Source organism: Haliotis cracherodii, unplaced genomic scaffold (genome assembly GCF_022045235.1).
Source record: "Haliotis cracherodii isolate W230 unplaced genomic scaffold, xgHalCrac1.p SCAF_1, whole genome shotgun sequence".
Taxonomy (NCBI): domain Eukaryota; kingdom Metazoa; phylum Mollusca; class Gastropoda; order Lepetellida; family Haliotidae; genus Haliotis; species Haliotis cracherodii.
In genome coordinates, this window is record NW_027266264.1 from 80,747,436 (window position 1) to 80,767,526 (window position 20,091).

Here is a 20,091-nt window from a genome sequence, read left to right on the forward strand (position 1 = left end):
GTGGTATCTCCCCTCGGCCTCTGTTGCACTGCCTAACGAACTGGGAAGCCTGATCAACTTCTAATCATTCCGAGAAAAAGGTCTACACGCAATCCACCAAGTCACGGAACCGAAAACCCAGCCATTAAATCGCCTTATACGACCAGCATAGGACACATCCTAATTCCAGGAATTCCCACAAGGAATGATATGACGGTTTTAAGACTGTATGATAATCTTGAATTCATAAAAATATGTATTGATTTAACAAAAATACAGAAACCTAAAAATAGCGAATGTCATTTCTAGAAATTTCAGTAAAACTAAGATCTAGAGGTCCAATGAAGATACAATTTTTAAAAATAACTCCTCTGTGGAAAAGGACCTATTTCTGTGTTTAAACATATTTTGTTCCCTACTCGAGACAATGCAGTATATTAGGATGAGACAAAGTAATATTTTCCTGGCTGACTCTGTCAAATGCGGTAAGATGTCTTATTGATTGTCATTATATGTCTACATGTCGCAGTGAGTTATAAACTTGTACTCGAGCACCCTGGGTAGTTTCAATGATTCGGAAATGAAATCACTGTGGTCGGCATATTAAATATGAAGAAATCTTTCGTTACCGCAGCCCTCCACGTTTTGTGCCCACAGTATAATCATCCTTTGATACTTGACACAAGATTTATTTTAATACCGTACATGTTGGAATTCTTTGAGAAATTGCCTTATTCAAATTATACACAATTGTTAAGTATTAACTACAATCTGCATTCAGTTTCTTTATGAAAACGGTAATTTTACTTCCGAATCTGAAATAAATTGGTTTTCATGTGCGCCGTGATGTGAGATGTGAGTGAGCTATTGAACGCTGATCACAGTGGCATACACATGTTCTAGTCTGGACCAGGCAAGCCAGTGACTGAAAGTGATGTTGGATGACGTTATGCACGATGCCACTCACTGACGTCACGAAGCCGACCATCCGATCCCCTTAAGTCGGCTAAAATGACAGGCAAGAATGATGCGCAGCCTTGGTAGAACGTTTTCCCTCGAAACACTGCAGATTTCTTTTGTCGAGGCATTTTGTCGAACATTAACGCGCCCTGTTTAACTGTTTCAAACACGGTAATAAACGTGAGTTGACACATCGACTTTCCATTCTGCCTTGCCATCTACAACAGCTACAACTCTGTACAATATGAATTATTAGTGGTGGGAAATGTCAGACCCGATTGCCACCTTCTGCAGATATCTCATTTCGTTACGACATGTTTCAGGATGTTGCTGTCTCGGGTCATATTGCACCTATTCAAAGGGTTCGCTCGTATAATAATTCTTCCCCTGTGTGGAGCCCATAGCATCAATCTACTGGAACCAATGGTCCATTAAGCAACGTAAAATTAAACTCAACTAACCAATTATATATCATGTACATATATGTCCTGGCATAAAACCATAAGCACTCACCACCTGATAGTCAATGTATGTTGTCTCAATCTTGTGTGTTATAATTTGTACACCACGGATCACAGATGTATCCTATCCAAAATTTAAGTCATGCTAATTATTCACAATGGAACCTCGTCAATCTGGACGGTGGTCAATGGGCTGTATCTGATTGGATTCTATATAGTTATACATCGTTCACTCGTTCTTACTCTTTTTAATCATACATCGTTCACTCGTTCTTACACTATATGTCATTTATGATGATGTGTGTGTGTGTGTGTGTGTGTGTGTGTGTGTGTGTGTGTGTGTGTGTGTGTGTGTGTGTGTGTGTGTGTTGGGGGGTGGGGGGGGGGGGTGCAGTTGCAAGATGTGCGTGGAGTTCTTATAGGACGTGCTAGAAGATGGTGTTCTTGCTTCTTGTAGGTCGTCCATATCGTGATGTTCTTATATGGCGTGCTGGAGGATGGTGTTCTTGTCGGTCGTCCAAGTCATGATGTTCTTGTAGGTCGTGCTAGAGGATGCTGTTTTTGTAGGTCGTCCAAGTCGTGATGTTCTAAATAGGACGTGGCAGAGGATAGTGTTCTTGTAGGTCGTCCTAGGCGTGATGTTCTAAATAGGACGTGGCAGAGGATGGTGTTCTTGTAGGTCGTCCTAGGCGTGATGTTCTTTTAGGACTTGTTAGATGATGGTGTTCTTGTAGGTCGTCCAAGTCGTGATGTTCTTATAGGACGTGCTAGAGGCTGGTATTCATGTAGATCGTCCTAGGCGTTATGTTTTTGTTGGTAGTACTGGGTGTTATGTTCTTGCGGGTAGTACGGGTAGTGGTGTTCTTGCGGGTAGTGCAGGTAGTGGGTTTTTTGCAGGTAGTGCGGGTGGTGGTGTTCTTGCGGGTAGTGGTGTTCTTGCATGTACTGCGGTAGTGGCGTTCTTGCAGGTACTTTTTGGCGTGATGTTCTTGTAGATAGTACATGGCGTGATGTTCTTGTGGGTAGTGCGGGTAGTGGCGTTCTTGCAGGTAGTGCGGGTGGTGGTGTTCTTGCATGTACTGCGGTAGTGGTGTTCTTGCAGGTACTGCGGTAGTGGTGTTCTTGCAGGTACTTTTTAGCGTGATGTTCTTGTGAAAGCACGTGGCGTGATGTTCTTGCGAGTAGTGGTGTTCTTGCGGGTAGTGCGGGTGGTAGTGTTCTAGCATGTACTGGGGCAGAGGTGTTCTTGGAGGTACTTTTTGGCGTGATGTTCTTGTAGATAGTACATGGCGTGATGTTCTTGCAGGTAGTGCGGGTAGTAGTGTTCTTGCAGGTAGTGCGAATGGTGGTGTTCTTGCAGGTAGGACGGGTGGTGGTGTTCTTGCAGGTAGTGCGGGTGATGGTGTTCTTGTAGGTAGTGTGTGGCGTGATGTTCTTGCAGGTAGTGTGGGTAGTGATACAGATGTTCTTGCAGATATTACGGGTGGTGGTGTTCTTACGGGTAGTGCGGGTGATGGTGTTCTTGCAGGTAGTGTTTGGCGGGATGTTCTTGTCAGGCTTGCTAGGCGGGATGTTCTGGTCGGGTGTGCTAGACGGGATGGTCTTGTCGGGTATGCTAGGCCTGATTTCCTTGTAGTGTGTGCTGGGCGGGATCTTGTCGGGTGTGCTAGGCGGGATGGCCTTGTCGGGTGTGCTAGAAGGGATCTTCTTGTCGGGTGTAAAAGGCGGGTTGGCCTTGTCGTGGGTGCTAGGCGTGATGGTCTTGTCGGGTATGCTAGGCGTGATGGCCTTGTCTGGTGTGCTAAGCGGGATGGTCTTGTCGTGTGTGCTAGGCGGGATGGTCTTGTCGGGTGTGATAGGCGTGATTTTCCTTGTCGGATGTGCTAGGCGTGATTTTTCTCGTCTGATGTGCTAGGCGGGATGGCCATGCCGGGCGTGCTAGGCGTGATTGCCTTGTCTGGTGTGCTCGGCGGGATGTTCTTGTCAGGTGTGCTAGGCGGGATGGTCTTCTCGGGTGTGCTAGGCGGAATGGTCTTGTCGGGTGTGATAGGCGGGATGGTCTTGTAGTGTGTGCTAGGCGGGATGGTCTTGTAGTGTGTGCTAGGCGGGATGTTCTTGTCCTGTGTGCTAGGCGGGATGGTCTTGTCGGGTGTCATAGGCGGGATGGTCTTGTCGGGTGTGATAGTCGGGGTGGACTTGTCGGGCGTGCTAGGCGGGATGGACTTGTCCGGTGTGCTAGGCGGGATGGCCTTGTCGGGTGTGCTAGGCGGGATGGTCTTGTCGGGTGTGCTAGGCGGGATGTTCTTGTCCTGTGTGCTAGGCGGGATGGTCTTGTCGGGTGTGATAGGCGGGATGGTCTTGTCGGGTGTGATAGTCGGGGTGGACTTGTCGGGCGTGCTAGGCGGGATGGACTTGTCCGGTGTGCTAGGCGGGATGGCCTTGTCGGGTGTGCTAGGCGGGATGGTCTTGTCTGGTGTGCTAGGCGGGATGGTCTTGTCTGGTGTGCTAGGCGGGATGGTCTTGTCGGGTATGCTAGGCGGGATGGTCTTGTTGTGTGTGATAGGCGGGATGGTCTTGTCGGGTGTGCTAGGCGGGATGGTATTGCCGGTTGTGCTAGGCGGGATGTTCTTGTCGGGTGTGCTAGGCGGGATGGCCTTGTCGGGTGTGATAGGCGGGATGGTCTTGTAGTGTGTGCTAGGCGGGATGGTCTTGTAGTGTGTGATAGGCGGGATGGTCTTGTAGTGTGTGCTAGGCGGGATGGTCTTGTAGTGTGTGCTAGGCGGGATGGTCTTGTCGTGTGTGCTAGGCGGGATGGTCTTGTCGGGTGTGCTAGGCGGGATGGTCTTGTCGTGTGTGCTAGGCGGGATGGTCTTGTAGTGTGTGCTAGGCGGGATGGTCTTGTTGTGTGTGCTAGGCGGGATGGTCTTGTTGTGTGTCCTAGGCGGGATGGTCTTGTTGTGTGTGCTAGGCGGGATGGTCTTGTCGTGTGTGCTAGGCGGGATGGCCTTGTCGGGTGTGATAGGCGGGATGGTCTTGTGTGGTGTGCTAGGCGGGATGGTATTGTAATGTGTGCTAGGCATGATGTTCTTGTCGGGAGTGCTAGGCATGATGGCCTTGTCGTGTGTGCTAGGCGTGTTGGCCTTGTCTGGTGTGCTCGGCGGGATGTTCTTGTCGGGTGTGCTAGGCGTGATGGTCTTGTTGGGTGTGCTAGGCGTGATCGTCTTGTCGGGTATGCTAGGCGGGATGGTCTTGTCTGGTGTGCTAGGCGTGATGTTCTTGTCGGTTGTGATACGCGGGATGGCCTTGTCGGGTGTGCTAGGCGGGATGGTCTTGTCGGGTGTGCTAGGCGGGATGTTCTTGTCCTGTGTGCTAGGCGGGATGGTCTTGTCGGGTGTGATAGGCGGGATGGTCTTGTCGGGTGTGATAGTCGGGGTGGACTTGTCGGGCGTGCTAGGCGGGATGGACTTGTCCGGTGTGCTAGGCGGGATGGCCTTGTCGGGTGTGCTAGGAGGGATGTTCTTGTCGTGTGTGCTAGGCGTGATGTTCCTGTCGGGTGTGCTAGGCGGGATGGCCTTGTCGGGAGTGCTAGGCGGGATAGCCTTGTCTGGTATCCTAGGCGGGATGGCCTTGTCTGGTATGCTAGGCGGGATGGTCTTGTCGTGTGTGCTAGGCGGGATGGCCTTGTCGGGCGTGCTAGGCGGGATGGTCTTGTCGGGTGTGCTAGGCGGGATGGTCTTGCCGGTTGTGCTAAGCGGGATGGTCTTGTAGTCTGTGCTAGGCGGGATGGTCTTGTCGGGAGCGCTAGGCGGGATGGCCTTGTAGTCTGTGCTAGGCAGGATGGTCTTGTCGTGTGTACTAGGCGGGATGGTCTAGCCGGTTGTGCTAGGCGGGATGGTCTTGTCGTGTGTGCTAAGCGGTTACACACAAGTAACCCCCGAATAGAGTTTTACCATCTATCTACGAGGTTAAACAGTGCACCTGTCCCGAATGAAGGGTGTAAGGCCCATGGGTGAAGGATTCACTACCTCTATTCACTTTCGTAGTTTCGAGTTTCGCGTAGGTTATTCAACATGGTATCCATTGTCATTTTAAAAAAGAAAACATGAAGAAAAAACATATGACATGTCCATCCTACAGAGAGATCACATTGAAGGCTATCGATTGTTTAGATGACGCAATGCTATAAGTTTGTGATCGCAAATATCGGAAAGCTTTTGGTCTCTGTTTAGCCTTTGGGGTAATGTTGTGCATGTTACACGGTCACGTGACTGTTCAATGAAATCGTAACAACATGGCGTCATCTAATCTGTTGTCAGAACGTGGACGACGTGAACTGGACGGAGCGCTGGAACCCCAAGCTTCTTATACAGAACGTGGCCAGCGATCAGAAACAGAGTGTGTGGTTTGACGTGCAGTTCAACGAGGGGCAGGCTTTTGTCCTGGAAAAGAGACGCCTCAAGGGCTGGTTCACGGAAAACCTGGAGCTGGAAGCCTTCCCGTTTGATATTCAGGTACGACCGTAAGCTGTAGGCAACATCAACAGTTGTGCTGGAGAATTCCATTATTTCTTTTTCTCATCCGTTGGGCCTTTCTATCGGGAATAAATTGTTTATATGACACAATAAATACAAGTTTAAAGTTCATTGCTTTATATACATTGATTGTTTTATTCAGACCAAATTTTGTCATTGGCATTTTGAAGGTGCATGATAATAATAACCAGGTGTCGTTGTACAAAGCGATCTTCCCCATACCCTTACGTCAGTCGTAACGCTCCGGTTGTTTTGTATAACGGCGCCAAGTCCCATAAGACACCCGTCCACTTTTGACATCTGTTTGAAAAGAAAATATTTGAAAAGTTGAATGTGGCCATCCACAAAACGTCATCAGTGTTTTCACTTTGGTGGTAAAACGAATAATAATTTCTTGTTCTTTACCATATAAAAAAGGAAATAGGTATATTTTTTGTTTAGTTGAGCCTGGTTCTAGAACCATGAAATCCTAGAAGGGACATTGTTTTGTTGCCGCATTGTCGCGTTTTGGTATAAGTAGAAAACATTATTCAAAGCACGACGACGCGACAATGCGGAAAAGATGAACATGTCGCGTTGCTTGTTGCACTTTGATTAATTTTGACACTTTTCGCTCACTGACTCACCTCTCTGCTGATCGTGTGATCGCTTGGGGGGGGGGGGGGGGGGGGGGTATGAAGGTTTCAAACTTTGTGAACTGACTCATGGATTTCATGGTTTGCCTCGTCCAGACTTGACATATTTCAGGCATCATTATATGGCTTGAGAATTGCTAACTGTGGCATATGACATCATTTATTCATGTGTGGCATTGTTCCATTCCAGCATTTGTCTCTGATGATAACCTCTGACCTGTCGAGCAAAGAGGTCACCCTTGTAGAAGATGACCTTGAACTCAGCAGCGTCAATCGACTGAGTTTTATAGATGAGCAGGAATGGGAGATGAGAAACTTCGTGGAGCTGCTGCCTCAGGTGACGAAGCGCGAGTACAGTAGTGCAAAGCACGAGTTCCCCTCCGTCCTCGTGAGATGCTGTGCCTTCAGGAGACCAGGGTTCTTCATATGGAACATCCTGTGCGTCATGGTATGTGACGTTTTCATGTGTCTAAATGATATATGCTTCTTGTCCTTTACATTGTAAGGAAATGTTTTTTTAAAACTATTATTGAGACGTTCTACCTAGTTATACGGTGCTTACATATCATACATGATAGTCGGGGGCACGGATGGCCCACTCGTCTAAGGCTCCGCGATTCGCTGTGCAGAGTTGCGTCCCTTTGGCACGCCAGAAACCTATGATTGTGGGTTCGAATCCCGGTTCGCTCCGATTATGTTTCTAGGTTTGTCAGCACCATACCCCTGATTGCGGTTTCACCGAAGTGGTAAACGTCTGAGACCTGCATCACTTCGGGCTTTCCTCCCACATTAAGCTGACATGCCTCGATATAACTGGAATACTGTTAAAAGCGGCGTTAAACCCAACTCACTCACTCATCCAATAGTCTTGTAGAAATCTTGAGTTGGGCGTAACGCCGCAAAGAACGGCGTCTGAGTCTTCTGAGTCTTTTGAGTGTATCATTTTTATTTCGATCACGCCTACACATTTCTAACAATGGATCTTCCATGCCAAAAAAAAGAACATATCTCAGTGGCAAACAAATCAGCCAACATGACGGCTGACGCATTTCATAAATATATATCATTAATATCCATGTTGATGCTACACCGAACCTCTGTCTTCATGTCCGTGTGCTTAGGTAGTGTGGTCTGCAGCCATATCGATCCCACAATAATCTATTTATCATTAAAATGTTGTATTTTGCTCACTCCAAGGAGCGCAGTTTGTAATACGCTAATACCATTACTATTCGTGACTTCCACACCATGATGCCACCACATGTTTGTTTGTTTGTTTGTAAGTTATTTAATGCCACAAGGGATATTTCAGCGACATCACGACAGCCTGCAGATAATCGAGTGGGTGACAGGAGAACCAGTGGTTGATAGCAGCATCAACATTTCTCTGATTGAATCTTGCATTAATACATGGCTGCCTATTGAGCCTTGCATTAACACATGACTACCTATTGATTCCTGCATTAACACATGGCTGCCTATTGAATCCTGCATTGACACATGACTACCTATTGAGCCTTGCATTAACACATGGCTGCCTTGTCACGTGTCGATGATCAAATTTAAACAGTAACCCAGAAATCTGCACCTAAAAGAACTTAGTGTGAAACCAACATACAACCAACAAGTAGTATACAATCAACAAATGTATTACACAATTCATTAAATTAACAAGTCAATACAAATTACTGCACAGCAGTTGCAATGACAGTACATAACATAGTGGTAATACAATATCCAAAGGCAATAAATTATATGAAGGCAGTGGTCAGTATCAAATACAAAAATACAGTGGTGATAGCAAAAGTCAGTAATAATGGTATATATTAACCCAACGGCGACAGTGGTCAAACTTCTGAGATTGGCTAGGCAGGGAATCAGGGATGATGAACGATGCTCACACGAAAGCTGGTTCTGAAGCGATGTTAATGCGTGAGACGTATACACGCTCTTGGTCGACTATATATAGCGTCTTATAATGTCTATACAGTGCCTCACCAGTTCAACAGCACAAGAACATTAAAGAATTTGCCATAACATAATATCTCCGTCCGCGGTATGACGGTCAGAAGTTCACACACCACACTAGCATCTTAATATATACACATCGAAAAAGTTAAGCACCCCCTAATATTATGCATGATAATACACCACCATAATGCTTAATGTTGATGGCGATACTAATCATGATATTAATGTTGTTTTGTCCGAATAATGTGACCATTCATGCGTGATGGTGACGTCCCAATTTCCCGTGTTTTGCACGTGCATCATGTCTCCCTAACACTCAGCAAATGTTCGCGCAGCAAATACTGGAACCGAAAACAGTGTAAACTGATTTGTGTAATCGTCAAGTCTGAAAATGGCAAGAAGGAGATTATGTGAAGCACTAAGATGGAGAATCATTGGTATGCATGCCGCAGGGATGTCTTTCAAGGCGATTGGACGTCAGGGCTAGCATTACTCAGCCGACTAGTGCGAAAACACGCCCAAACCAATTCAGTAAAGTACTTGCCCCGTACAGGACGCCTTCTTGTGACGTCAGGGCGCGAAAACAGGATATTACTGCGATTAGTGCGACGAAATCCATTTGCGACAAGCACCTACCTGAGGCGTAATTGGTTACCCCATAGACGTCTGTCTTGCCAAACATTGTGGAATGAGGGCCCGAAGAGTCGTCAAACGCCCCCTACTGGTACAACGTCATCGGATACTGCGAATACAGTGTTTTTTTAAGGGTGGAACCTCAGAACATGGAGACGTATCCATTGGTCAGATGAAAGCAGATTTCAGCTGCATGTGATTGGTGGCCGAACGAGAGTGTGGAGGCACCAAGGTACACTATACACCCCCAAGAACATTAACCAACTGTTCCGTTTGGTGGTGGCTCTGATGATGATCCGATGTCTGACTGGAGGGATGAGGAGAAGGATCGAGGCTGTCATCCGGGAATCGCGGTGGCCCCGATAGGGGTTAATTACCTTATTAACATGTGCAACCAGGTATGACATTGTTGTTTTAAGGTGTCTCACAACTGGGCTGTCTTACTAATGGGAGGAGACCGGCCCCACCCGTAATTAATCATTTTGACACGCGAATGTCATTAATAGATGTTAATACACATTTTTATTCATAAGGTGAAATAATTTATCGTTGTTCCAGATAAGCAGTGCTATACTTATAGAGGGTGTTGTTTTGTTGTAAAAACAGTACCGGTGTTTGGGCAACCATATCTCAATTAAAAGTTCATTCTGGCCCAAATTGTTTTGTTTCCTTTGTTTTCAGATGGTTGCTCTTAAGAAACAATGAAACATAGCTACAATCACTGTTAAACAATAAAATATGCCATATAACATTCTCCTCTTCGGAGAAAGAAAGTTTGAACATAGTTAGAACTGTCTTTGTTAATGTACTGATAAAAGTACAAAAACTGCTAAAAACAAAATCTTTCTGTTTGAATCCTTAACAGAATGAAGCAGAAATCTTTTCGTATTCCTTTTAGTCCATTAGAGTAAATATTTACTGGTCGCATGTATTATTTATTACTTACTTACTTACTTTCTTACTTATTATTATTATTTATTTACACATTTATTTATTTATTTATTTATTTATTTATTTATTTATTTATTTATTTATTTATTTTTATTTTTTTATTATTTTTTTTTTTTACATATTTTTTTTTACATTTTTTTTTTTATTTACATTTATTTATTTATTTATTTATTTATTTTTATTTATTTTTTTTTTGGGGGGGGGGGGCGTCATATATGATTATGATTACACCCTTATGGAACATCACATAATTCTCCTTCAGTTTCCGTTTGAACTTTCACAGGATGCTATACAACGAATGAAAACTCTGAAGATAGTATTGCCTGTGCGTGTCCATGTTGAAATCATACATTAGTATGCCCCATCACAATACAGTATGTTATATTCTTTGAACGATCCCAAACTAATACCCCCACGACTGTTTTTTCTATTGATCCAACAGAAGCTGTGGTTGATAAACCAAGTGTTTATCGTTCAAAAACATATAACGAGTTTCCCAAAAGAATAAATTCAAATGTTAATGAGAGAGAAATTGCTCTTGAAAAAACGCTTTCTTATCGGGTACTACTGACTATCGAGCAAGCCAAATTGAATATAATTCATTAATGTGATTTGGTAGGAGATATTACACAAAGGTCTCGTTTGCCATCCTTTATGTCGTTGAATAATTAAAGATTTGGTAGCTATTGTGAACACACGATATTATCCAAAGAAAGATCATACCCAGGGTGTGTTTTTTTTTTAGACAGACCATGTTTATATGCTATGTACCCACACGTCTTCAGACGCTCCGTCATCTCCAACGAACAATTGTGTGGATGTAAATGTTTGCCTTTTTTTGTACATACACACCCTCCATATTACAATTATACAATACATTCGGTGCGGTCAGCAGTCCGCACACCGTCGGATCCTTATGATCATTACCCACACGCAATTAGGTGGTCGGACTATACGCGACCAGTTGAAAGCTTCGGGATTACAAAGTCCTGACATAGGGAGGGGCGTCAATATAAATGGTGAAATCAAACAAAGAAGAATTGAGTTGGCACGGCGTAGCAGGGTCAGGTAACTGGCTTCATTGGCGTCAAACTATGTGCAGTTACGGATCGGGATTCCTTTTCGATGTTTGGGGTTTGGAGATATGCTACCAGCAGAGTACCACCACAGCACGACGTCCAGAATGGTGGTGGCTCAGTGGTAGCGTGGGTCGGCATCACCTACGGTTCAGACCTCATCTGTCTTGATGGTCGACTCACGGGTTCGTGGTGGGTATTTGAGGCTAGTCATGGAACCCGTTATGATGCAACTTGTCAATGGATTAATCTAGTAACGGGTCTGCTACAATTCCTGGCCTTAACCTCACTGGACATAAGTGAGATATATTTGAGAATCGTGTGCGCCAATGTGCTGTAGTGTCTCTAAATCATGGACGTTTCTAAATTTAACGCATCATTGACAAAAATGCATTTCCTTTTTTGGAATTTCACCATGTGTTCCCGTGTTTTCACAGGTGAACGATTGACTTGCCTTTGCATGTGTTTGTGACAGGTGCCGGATACGCTCACCTTTTCGAGAACACCTGGTATCACCACTATTTGATAGTGATTCGAAAACACATGCCAATGATACAGCCGAAATCGTATAATTGACTCTCAGATGTCTCAGGAACATGGCTTTCAATCAAGAGAAGTGACTCCAGACCCTCATCTAGGGCATGGCCAGGCGATGTCAGGCATTTGGATTTGGAGACCCACAAGAACACTCACTCTCCATGCTATATACGTGATGCTATGTAGCTGTTAAACAGTCCCAGCCATTGATATTCCATTCAGTTTAGACAATTCTTTATTGTGTTCTGTAAATAGACATTTAAGTAGGTTAGGTGCTATCTCTGTCATCTACGACTAGCCTTTGATATAATTCGTATCTTTCTCTTCACAGCCTGCAAAGATGTAATTGAAAAGTTAATAATTATATATTATGACGTGTCATCATCAACGACTTTTTTTAAGTCCACTGTTGAACATAGGCAAGGTGTTATCGATCTCAAAATCACAAAAAAATAAAACCTAAAGATGAAAGTTCTAAATCCTGACATTTTGGACCAGTGTGTGCCAGAGCTGCTGCTGCTGCCTTACCGCCGTGTCAGTCTTGTGGGAATTAGAACGTGAGTCGGTTGGAATGTCCAATTTAGGATAGAAGAAATATATTGTGAGACGAAAGGATCGTATTGTGGTGCGACATTCTTCGGTCAGAATACAATTGGAGGAAAAAAATTGTTTGAAGGACTAGACAAAAACATCACAACACCTCCATAATCCACATTTCTCTCTTTCAGTGTTTGATCAGCTCCCTGTCGTTCTCTACGTTCTCGGTGGACCAGACAAAACCCCAGAACCGTCTCCAGCTTTCCTTCACACTCGTCCTCACCGGAGTTGCCTTCAAATTTGTGGCCACACAGTCCTTGCCTAAAATACCTTACCTTACATATCTAGTAAGTGGCACCTACTCGACCCTACATATCTTACATAGTGGCACTTTCCCTACCTTACATACCTTACAAAGTGGCACTTTCCCTACCTTACATACCTTACAAAGTGGCACTTTCCCTACCTTACATACCTTACAAAGTGGCACTTTTCCTACCTTACATACCTTACAAAGTGGCACTTTCCCTACCTTACATACCTTACAAAGTGGCACTTTCCCTACCTTACATACCTTACAAAGTGGCACTTTCCCTACCTTACATACCTTACAAAGTGGCACTTTCCTTACCTTACATAACTTTTATATTGCACTTATCCTACCTTGTATACCATGTAAGTGTATACCTTGGATCCCAACTTACACATCTAGTAAGTAGTGGCTCTTACCCTGCCTCCTATACCCAGTGCTATATATAGAGAAGTGATGAAGGGATTAATACTGTTATAAGGTGAGACGATGTTGGGGCTAGTGATACAATAAGGGGATGTGTGATCAAGGTCAAGTTCAAGGTCACTGGACATGAACTGACCTTAAGCCCGTGGGGATGTTTGTTTGGACTGTATAAGCTCCGGTAGTGACTCTCATTACTGGAACAAAACAGAAAGCTTAAATTGACATGGTGTCCCCGTCGGGGCTCGCCTACATACTGTTTCTGATGCAAGGGGCTTTCATCCTGAAGGAACAGTGCCCTACCCAAAGGACTTTTAAAACTGTCAAATTTATTAATGGTATTGTTATCCCTTATGCTTACGTTAAATCGAACATACTGCCAAGATTATGAATTCAATGTACGCGTTTCAATTTCTGTTCTAATATCGGTAATAATGGTAAGATTTTGTCTCACAAAGAACGAAATATGAATGGGGTGTACTCCCTTCATTCCTGGTTTAACGAACTGCGGGAACAATCTACATCTTGTAATAATAACAGGTAACGTCCTGCCTGACACATCTTACCGAGGCATTAAGGTCCAGTTTCCACCCTTGCTGAGCTAGGCTTGAGTCATGGAGTTTTATTTTGGCCGGACTAATGAGTCTATGCATAGTCTAGGGAAGATGTGTCTGACAGCACAATTTAAAAATATAACAAACTTAAGGCAAAAACTCCTTGATGAAAAAAGATATACCTCAGATTATAAAAATATCAATTTTGAAAAAAGACTGTTACAGTCTGATGTTTGAATGTTTGTTTGTGTTTGTTGCCCAGCGCCACATTAAGCAATATGCAGGTATTTTAACGGCTACCAGTATATAATCGTGTCTTGGCAAGACCATGGTCGTTATCCTAAGCAATGTCCGCAGAAGAATGTTAGCCTGCTCCACCAGGCAAACGGTACGATAGAAGTGCCGTGTTTTAATTCATGTAGCTACTCCTAACCCATCACTTCTCTTTCAGGACAGGTACATCCTCATCTCTATGTGCATCATGTATTTTGTGTGTATCTGGCACGCCGTCATCACCCGCTTCCAGTTCAATGACAGTCTCTCTCGGTCGATGGATTTCTGGGCTTTCGTTGGTCTCGTCGGCTTCTTCGTGTGTTTCCAACTCTTCTTCATCTTCACGGCGAGAGTAAACGTAAGAATCGCGTGTCCGATACCCACCAAATATCACATGACACTGTTATTGTTACTAAATATTTATATTTCAAACTTAAAGTAATCATGCAGTTATTCGTCTTTGAACCCTATTTCTGCAAAATCCTTGCGCGATATCTCATGAGTCATGTATTAACACTTCTCATTTTGGGAACCTCAATATAGCATATACATTTTCATGCATTTTAATCTTAATTCTAAGATTTTATTCATGTAAATTGATTGACTTTTTTAAAAAGAATATTATGCTTGTTGTCAGTCATCTGAACACATTTTCACTTATTGATTCACAATCTTTAACATTTATTACATTAATTTCATATGGAACCAATGTCCCTTATCACACCTCGTACATACTGATTCAACACACAGTGAGCACGTCACATGCTATCTGGAATACACAATGTGCTTGTTGTTTCAGAGTGCACGGAGGAGGATGGGGGTGTACGACGCTGAGGAGAAGTATAGGGTAAGCAGAACTATCTTCAAAATAGTCAATTAGCATGAGAAGATTGTCGAATTACTTTATATGCAGGATTTAGGATTAATTTAAGTTTGAAGGCGGAGAAATAATTCATTTAGAATTAAAAGTATATTCAAATGTAGTGTAGGGAAATCAATTCATCTAGAATTTTGGGTATCAAATTAAGATTAAATTGATATAATTTAAGTAATGGCTGAATGTATCGGTTTTCTTTCCCGTTCTATCACTGTGATAGTATTTCATAAACACATGCTCATGATATGGTCGGAATCGTACAATCGAGATATCTTATGAAAATGGAAAGGATTTTGTCAGTGATATAATTATAAACGTTTTTTGCGACATTTTAGAAATTCTAAAACTCAAGCATGTGACACAATTAGCTTCAAGCCAGAGAATATTTGTGATAAATAAATAATAACTAAAATGAAATCGATATATTTCATAACATTTTCTCCTCTGATCAGACACGTACAAGTTGTAAATGTTAGGTGTGAGACCCGGGGTAACAGCGTTCTAGTGCAAACCCTATATGACCGAACTGAACAGTTGCATACATGACGTATATATGCTGGTAACTGGGTCGGAATGCTTGGAAACACTGTTAATATATAGCATAACTGCAATTTGAAATTTGTGTGTGTTTTTTTATACGAAACCATGTCTTAGCATGTATACTTTATATATTATTTACTCGCAATAAGATATTTAAATTATTGAAATAGTTTGTTTAATAGTCTGATATGACGTTATTGTTCGAATAAATCAGTTTGGGTTGACAATTCTCTGGAATACTGAGTAAAACTCTCGTTGGAACGATGATAACAGGAATGATTCTGCTCTTCGTTAATGTTTAGTTTTTATAAAAGGACAAGTTAAGTCAACATAACAACTTTGCAGAATTTAATACCTTAGGGTATAACAAACTTAAATTTGAAAATCGGAAATAGTGTTAAAAAGACGATAAAAAACGACACGCGAAATCGTTCCCCAAACGAAAAACATCCTCCAAGGATGTGCTGCGCAATTGTAACGATCGGGCCGGCGCTCGGCAAAGATGACTTTTTCACGAAGCACAATTTTGTCTCTGAGCAGTGGGACGACGCCACAGATCATCTCGACGGGCGGCATCCAAATGTGTACAAATTCACTGAGATATTGCAGGTTGAGCAGGATAATATTGCCCTTGAGACGGAGAAGAGATAACTTCTTGCCAACCAGAAACCAGTGAACGATTATCACAATGCTGTTTCACATCTGGACTGGGAATTATATAAATGGAAATGTTGAATGTGAAATTAGACAAATAAGACAATATTTTATACAGTGCTCATTCTTTCTATCCATTGTTTATTATGTATCTTAAAGAAAACGAAAAATGGATGCACGGATGGTTATTGCTTAAACAAAGACGGTGGGGATTAACCCTTGGTCAGCTGCTGGACAAGTAGGAAGTCACAGTTTAGGGTAGTCTTTTCAGACACTCGGCAATGTATGCAATGCTATTTTGAAGGGTTAATAGAAACAGCCAACATATCAGCCAATGAAAACATTTGTCACGCATTGCTGCACCTTTGCACCGGAAGCTTTAGGCCACGCCCCCAAATAGTTTTGTTCTGGAATCCAATATATGCAGTTCCTCCAATGTTTCAGATGAAGGCGGATGAACTGCAAGGCATTGACGCAAACAAGAAGCGGTGGAAGTTGGTCCGAGGGAAGACTAAGTTTAGGGTTGGCGTCATGTAACGCAAGATCTCGTGTACTGTCTCCGAGACTTTCCGACATCTGAGGAAGTCATCTGTTTGGAAATCTGTTACTAATTTGTGCATTGCTATTGGGGGAAGTCACAGATCTGCTTTCATATTTTCACCGTTTATAACTATTTTTAAAAAGTCATACTCTCAAGTTTTACATCTCTATCAGTTTTTATACCCTTGTATCGGGCCATGCCCGCAAGCTTACCCGCTCCTTCGTGTATCGCGGAAGGTCTAGATACAACAATGTACATATCTTGTAATTTTTAACATTTGCACAAAATATACAAAGTCATGATTTGGGTTATGTGATGCAATCATTTAAGAGGCTGAAATAACATGTCACGTGACATTGTGGCACCACATGTACACAATCCTGAGAAGATGCACAAGTACACTGGCCATGGCCAAATGTCGTCTGCTTTGTTGGCCCAACTTTGGAAAAGGGTACTGGCCACCCTCAAACTGCGTGATGTATGCCAACAACCAAGCATCTATTACCATGCTCACTGCTTGTTTGTTTTAAAACGTTTATGTATCTTGTCAATAAACATTCTTATCAATACACAAACAATACCCTGTGTTTCATATATTTCGCATTTCCAGCTATTTATATTATATTTCATAAAAATTACCACAAAGGTCTATAGAAAATACAATAACGGCAAACTGTAGAGGCGATATACTCCTGGCTGATATAGTCATCTTCCCGAGGCAAGGGTAGTTAGCTGACTATCAAAGTCCAGTTTCCACCCTTGCCGAACTACGCTGCAATTTCGGAGTTTTTGCCTGGACTAACGAGTCTATGCATAGTCGAATCAAAATCGAGTAACGAAATCGAAAGACCCGTGAAGTTCCGGGGTAGAATAGATCTTCAGCAACCCAAGGCTTGTCGTAAGAGGCGACTAACCGGATCGGGAGGTCAAGCTCGCTGACTGGGATGATGCATGTCATCGTATCCCACTGGATTGTCTGGTCCAGACTCGATTATTTTCAGGCCGCCGTCATATAGCTGGAATATTGCTGAGTGCAAACAACAAACAAACAAACGAAATCGACATCCGGTTCGACAACTGCCGTTCTGATTTCAGTCGATTGCAGGATTTGTAAAGCATGTGTACCACCAATTCGGCGACAACAGATATTTTCAAATTCCTTTCATGTTTCTAATCATGGTAATCACGTTTTAGTGCACTTCGCGAAGTAAGTTTTATCACAAGATAGATCTTGGTTTATCGATCTGTTGTCTTGACTGGGCGCTGCATTTGGTTTGAAGCAAATGCAAGTAACACAAAGGTGGAAGCCGACAGTAGATCCACGTACAGCCTTGGGCGCCAAGCACTTCTCCACGAGAGGACCAGGGGCACGTGTACACATACGGGTGATAGCTCAGTGGTTACGTTCATCGTTATCGGGAGACTCGGGTTGTGTACGTTGTGTGAAGACGGTGTTCATTGTCCACACCTTCAAGTCACTGGAGTGACCCTTACAAGTGGAACAAAAGACGTTCGGGACACACAGTATTTCGAAAGACTTGTATTTGAGATAACGAATGTTAGCTTACACGCTCGTGGCAATAACCAATACATATCTAAACACCGCAATCGTATTAATGTTTATATATATTCCTTCATTATTCTGAAACGCAGCAGATAAGAGGCGGAGACTGGAATTTATCATCCAAACCTGCCAAATCCTCCCCAGAGTTTCTTGCGGTCAGCCTGGTGTCTCTGACACAGGAGAGCGACATCTGACGGTTCGTCACATCTCACACAGTCCATTCAACAAGTGACGTATATTTTTCATACGTTTCACTTTTTAAAAGACTACACATTTTATAAATAAGTTTCATGAAACGGTAAACTTTCATTGAGAAAATATCCTAGAACAATGAACAACTGTTTCCATGTGGTATTTATCCTTTGTTTAGATTGGGTGTACGGCTCCACGTGCTTTCAAGGGAGAGCCAGCGAAACGATCACTTTGATGAGTAATATGGTGGGCGAGAGGGGACATCCCTTTTTCGCTTTCTCGTTCTATCGTTTTCTCGCTTTTTCACATTAGTATTTGGATTATTGCCACGACCCGTCGCGCTCTGACGGCGTGATAGTACCATAAACACCTAAATAGGGTCATAAATCAATCAATATTTATTTACGCAGAAATCCGTGGATTGTTTTAAAATCACCTACGTCTGTAAAGTTAAATTTTGTTTCAGTAAATAGTGTGAAAATTTCAACAATCCCTCCTAACTGAAACAGAAAACTCATGCGACCCTTATAGTGGTCAAGCGGGGATATTTCTTTACCACGAGAAAGCGAGAAAGCGATGTCCACTCTAAGCCACCATATAAAAACGATATATTGTCCTACACCTCACTGTCGCTTTTGTAGTGGTTGGGGCTACATTTTACACTCAAGGCACTGTTTAGAAACTGAAAAAAGTTAGAAGTGGCTGAGTGAGTATGGTTTTACGCCGCTTTTAGCAACATTCCAGCAATATCACGGCGAGGGACACTAGAAATGGGCTCCACACATTGTACGTTACAGAGTCGGGTAATTATGTCTGTTACATCATGTATGAATATAAGTGTGTTTAAAAAAAAGTTGTTCGCCTTTCACAGCTAAAAATGTGTGTTTAGAAGCAGTGACAAAACACACACACACGCATGAATGCCCGCACGCCCGAACGCCCGCGAAATATTGAATGGTGAGTCATAAATAGTCATTGTGTCATTCAATGTTGGAAATACATACGTGTTCATGTTTTGTTGATGAAGGCATTTGTACATGTACCCTACATACTGTGTTGTGTACAGACAGATCGCCATCACTGATCAGACATTTCTAAATACAATGAAACGGGTAATTCGAACTCAATAACTCGATATATCATATATGACGAGGTCAAATTATAGCACAAGCAGAATCATTTTCGCCACTAATGACAAATTGAATATCAACATTTCGCTTGTCTCAACTATGCCTAACTTGAAATGTTTTTAAGGGTCCAGAAGTTTAACACAGCAACTCTTTCTTACGTACGGGCTAAGATATTTAGAGGCCATTGCTACGTTCGAATTGAGCGTACTTCGAGTAATCAAGAGTACCTATAATGATCTTGAGATGTATCAATAGTATTCATCTTGATTGCATGATCACTTATATTTAATTCAGTTATGCACAAGTTATTTTCAGCATACTTTAAACTGAATATACTAGAATACGTTCATGTGTCACGAATACTCTACAATGGACCGAATCGGGCGCACGAGCGGTCGTCTGAGACCTCATTATTTGCCGTGCAGAGTTGCCTCCCCTACTCACCATACACCACTTCACTTTCTGTCCTGATTATGACCCTTGGTTTATTGGCACCACTTACGTCAAAGTGGTAAACGACCTGCGTCACCTGAAAAGCAGAGGCCGATTCCGAGTATATCATAACCATAATTTCTATGAATCGCTAGTGGTAATACCGTGTATTCATGAAAAGGTGAACGTATACTGCCACACCGATAGCACTGTCACAAACTCATGCAAAAGCAAGTCAATTGTTTATATGAAAAAACATGGGAACATACGGTTCAAGTCAAAATAGGGATGCGTAATTTTAAAACGTTTTTAAAGCGTTGATAACGCCT

At 42.9% G+C, this 20,091-nt stretch overlaps 1 protein-coding gene across 1 annotated transcript in view; it reads left to right on the top strand.

Annotated features, from left to right (window-relative positions):
* LOC139469573 (cys-loop ligand-gated ion channel-like) overlaps window positions 1–16,538 on the top strand; it is a 28,768-nt gene extending 12,230 nt beyond the window's left edge. Inside the window, exons 2-7 of the mRNA XM_071251773.1 lie at window positions 5,717–5,911; window positions 6,758–7,015; window positions 12,464–12,619; window positions 14,011–14,190; window positions 14,632–14,679; window positions 16,348–16,538. Coding sequence (XP_071107874.1) covers window positions 5,717–5,911; window positions 6,758–7,015; window positions 12,464–12,619; window positions 14,011–14,190; window positions 14,632–14,679; window positions 16,348–16,440 — 930 coding nt within the window. The 3' untranslated portion in view covers window positions 16,441–16,538. The remainder of the gene's footprint in view (window positions 1–5,716; window positions 5,912–6,757; window positions 7,016–12,463; window positions 12,620–14,010; window positions 14,191–14,631; window positions 14,680–16,347) is intronic.
* The last annotated feature ends 3,553 nt before the right edge of the window (window positions 16,539–20,091 follow it).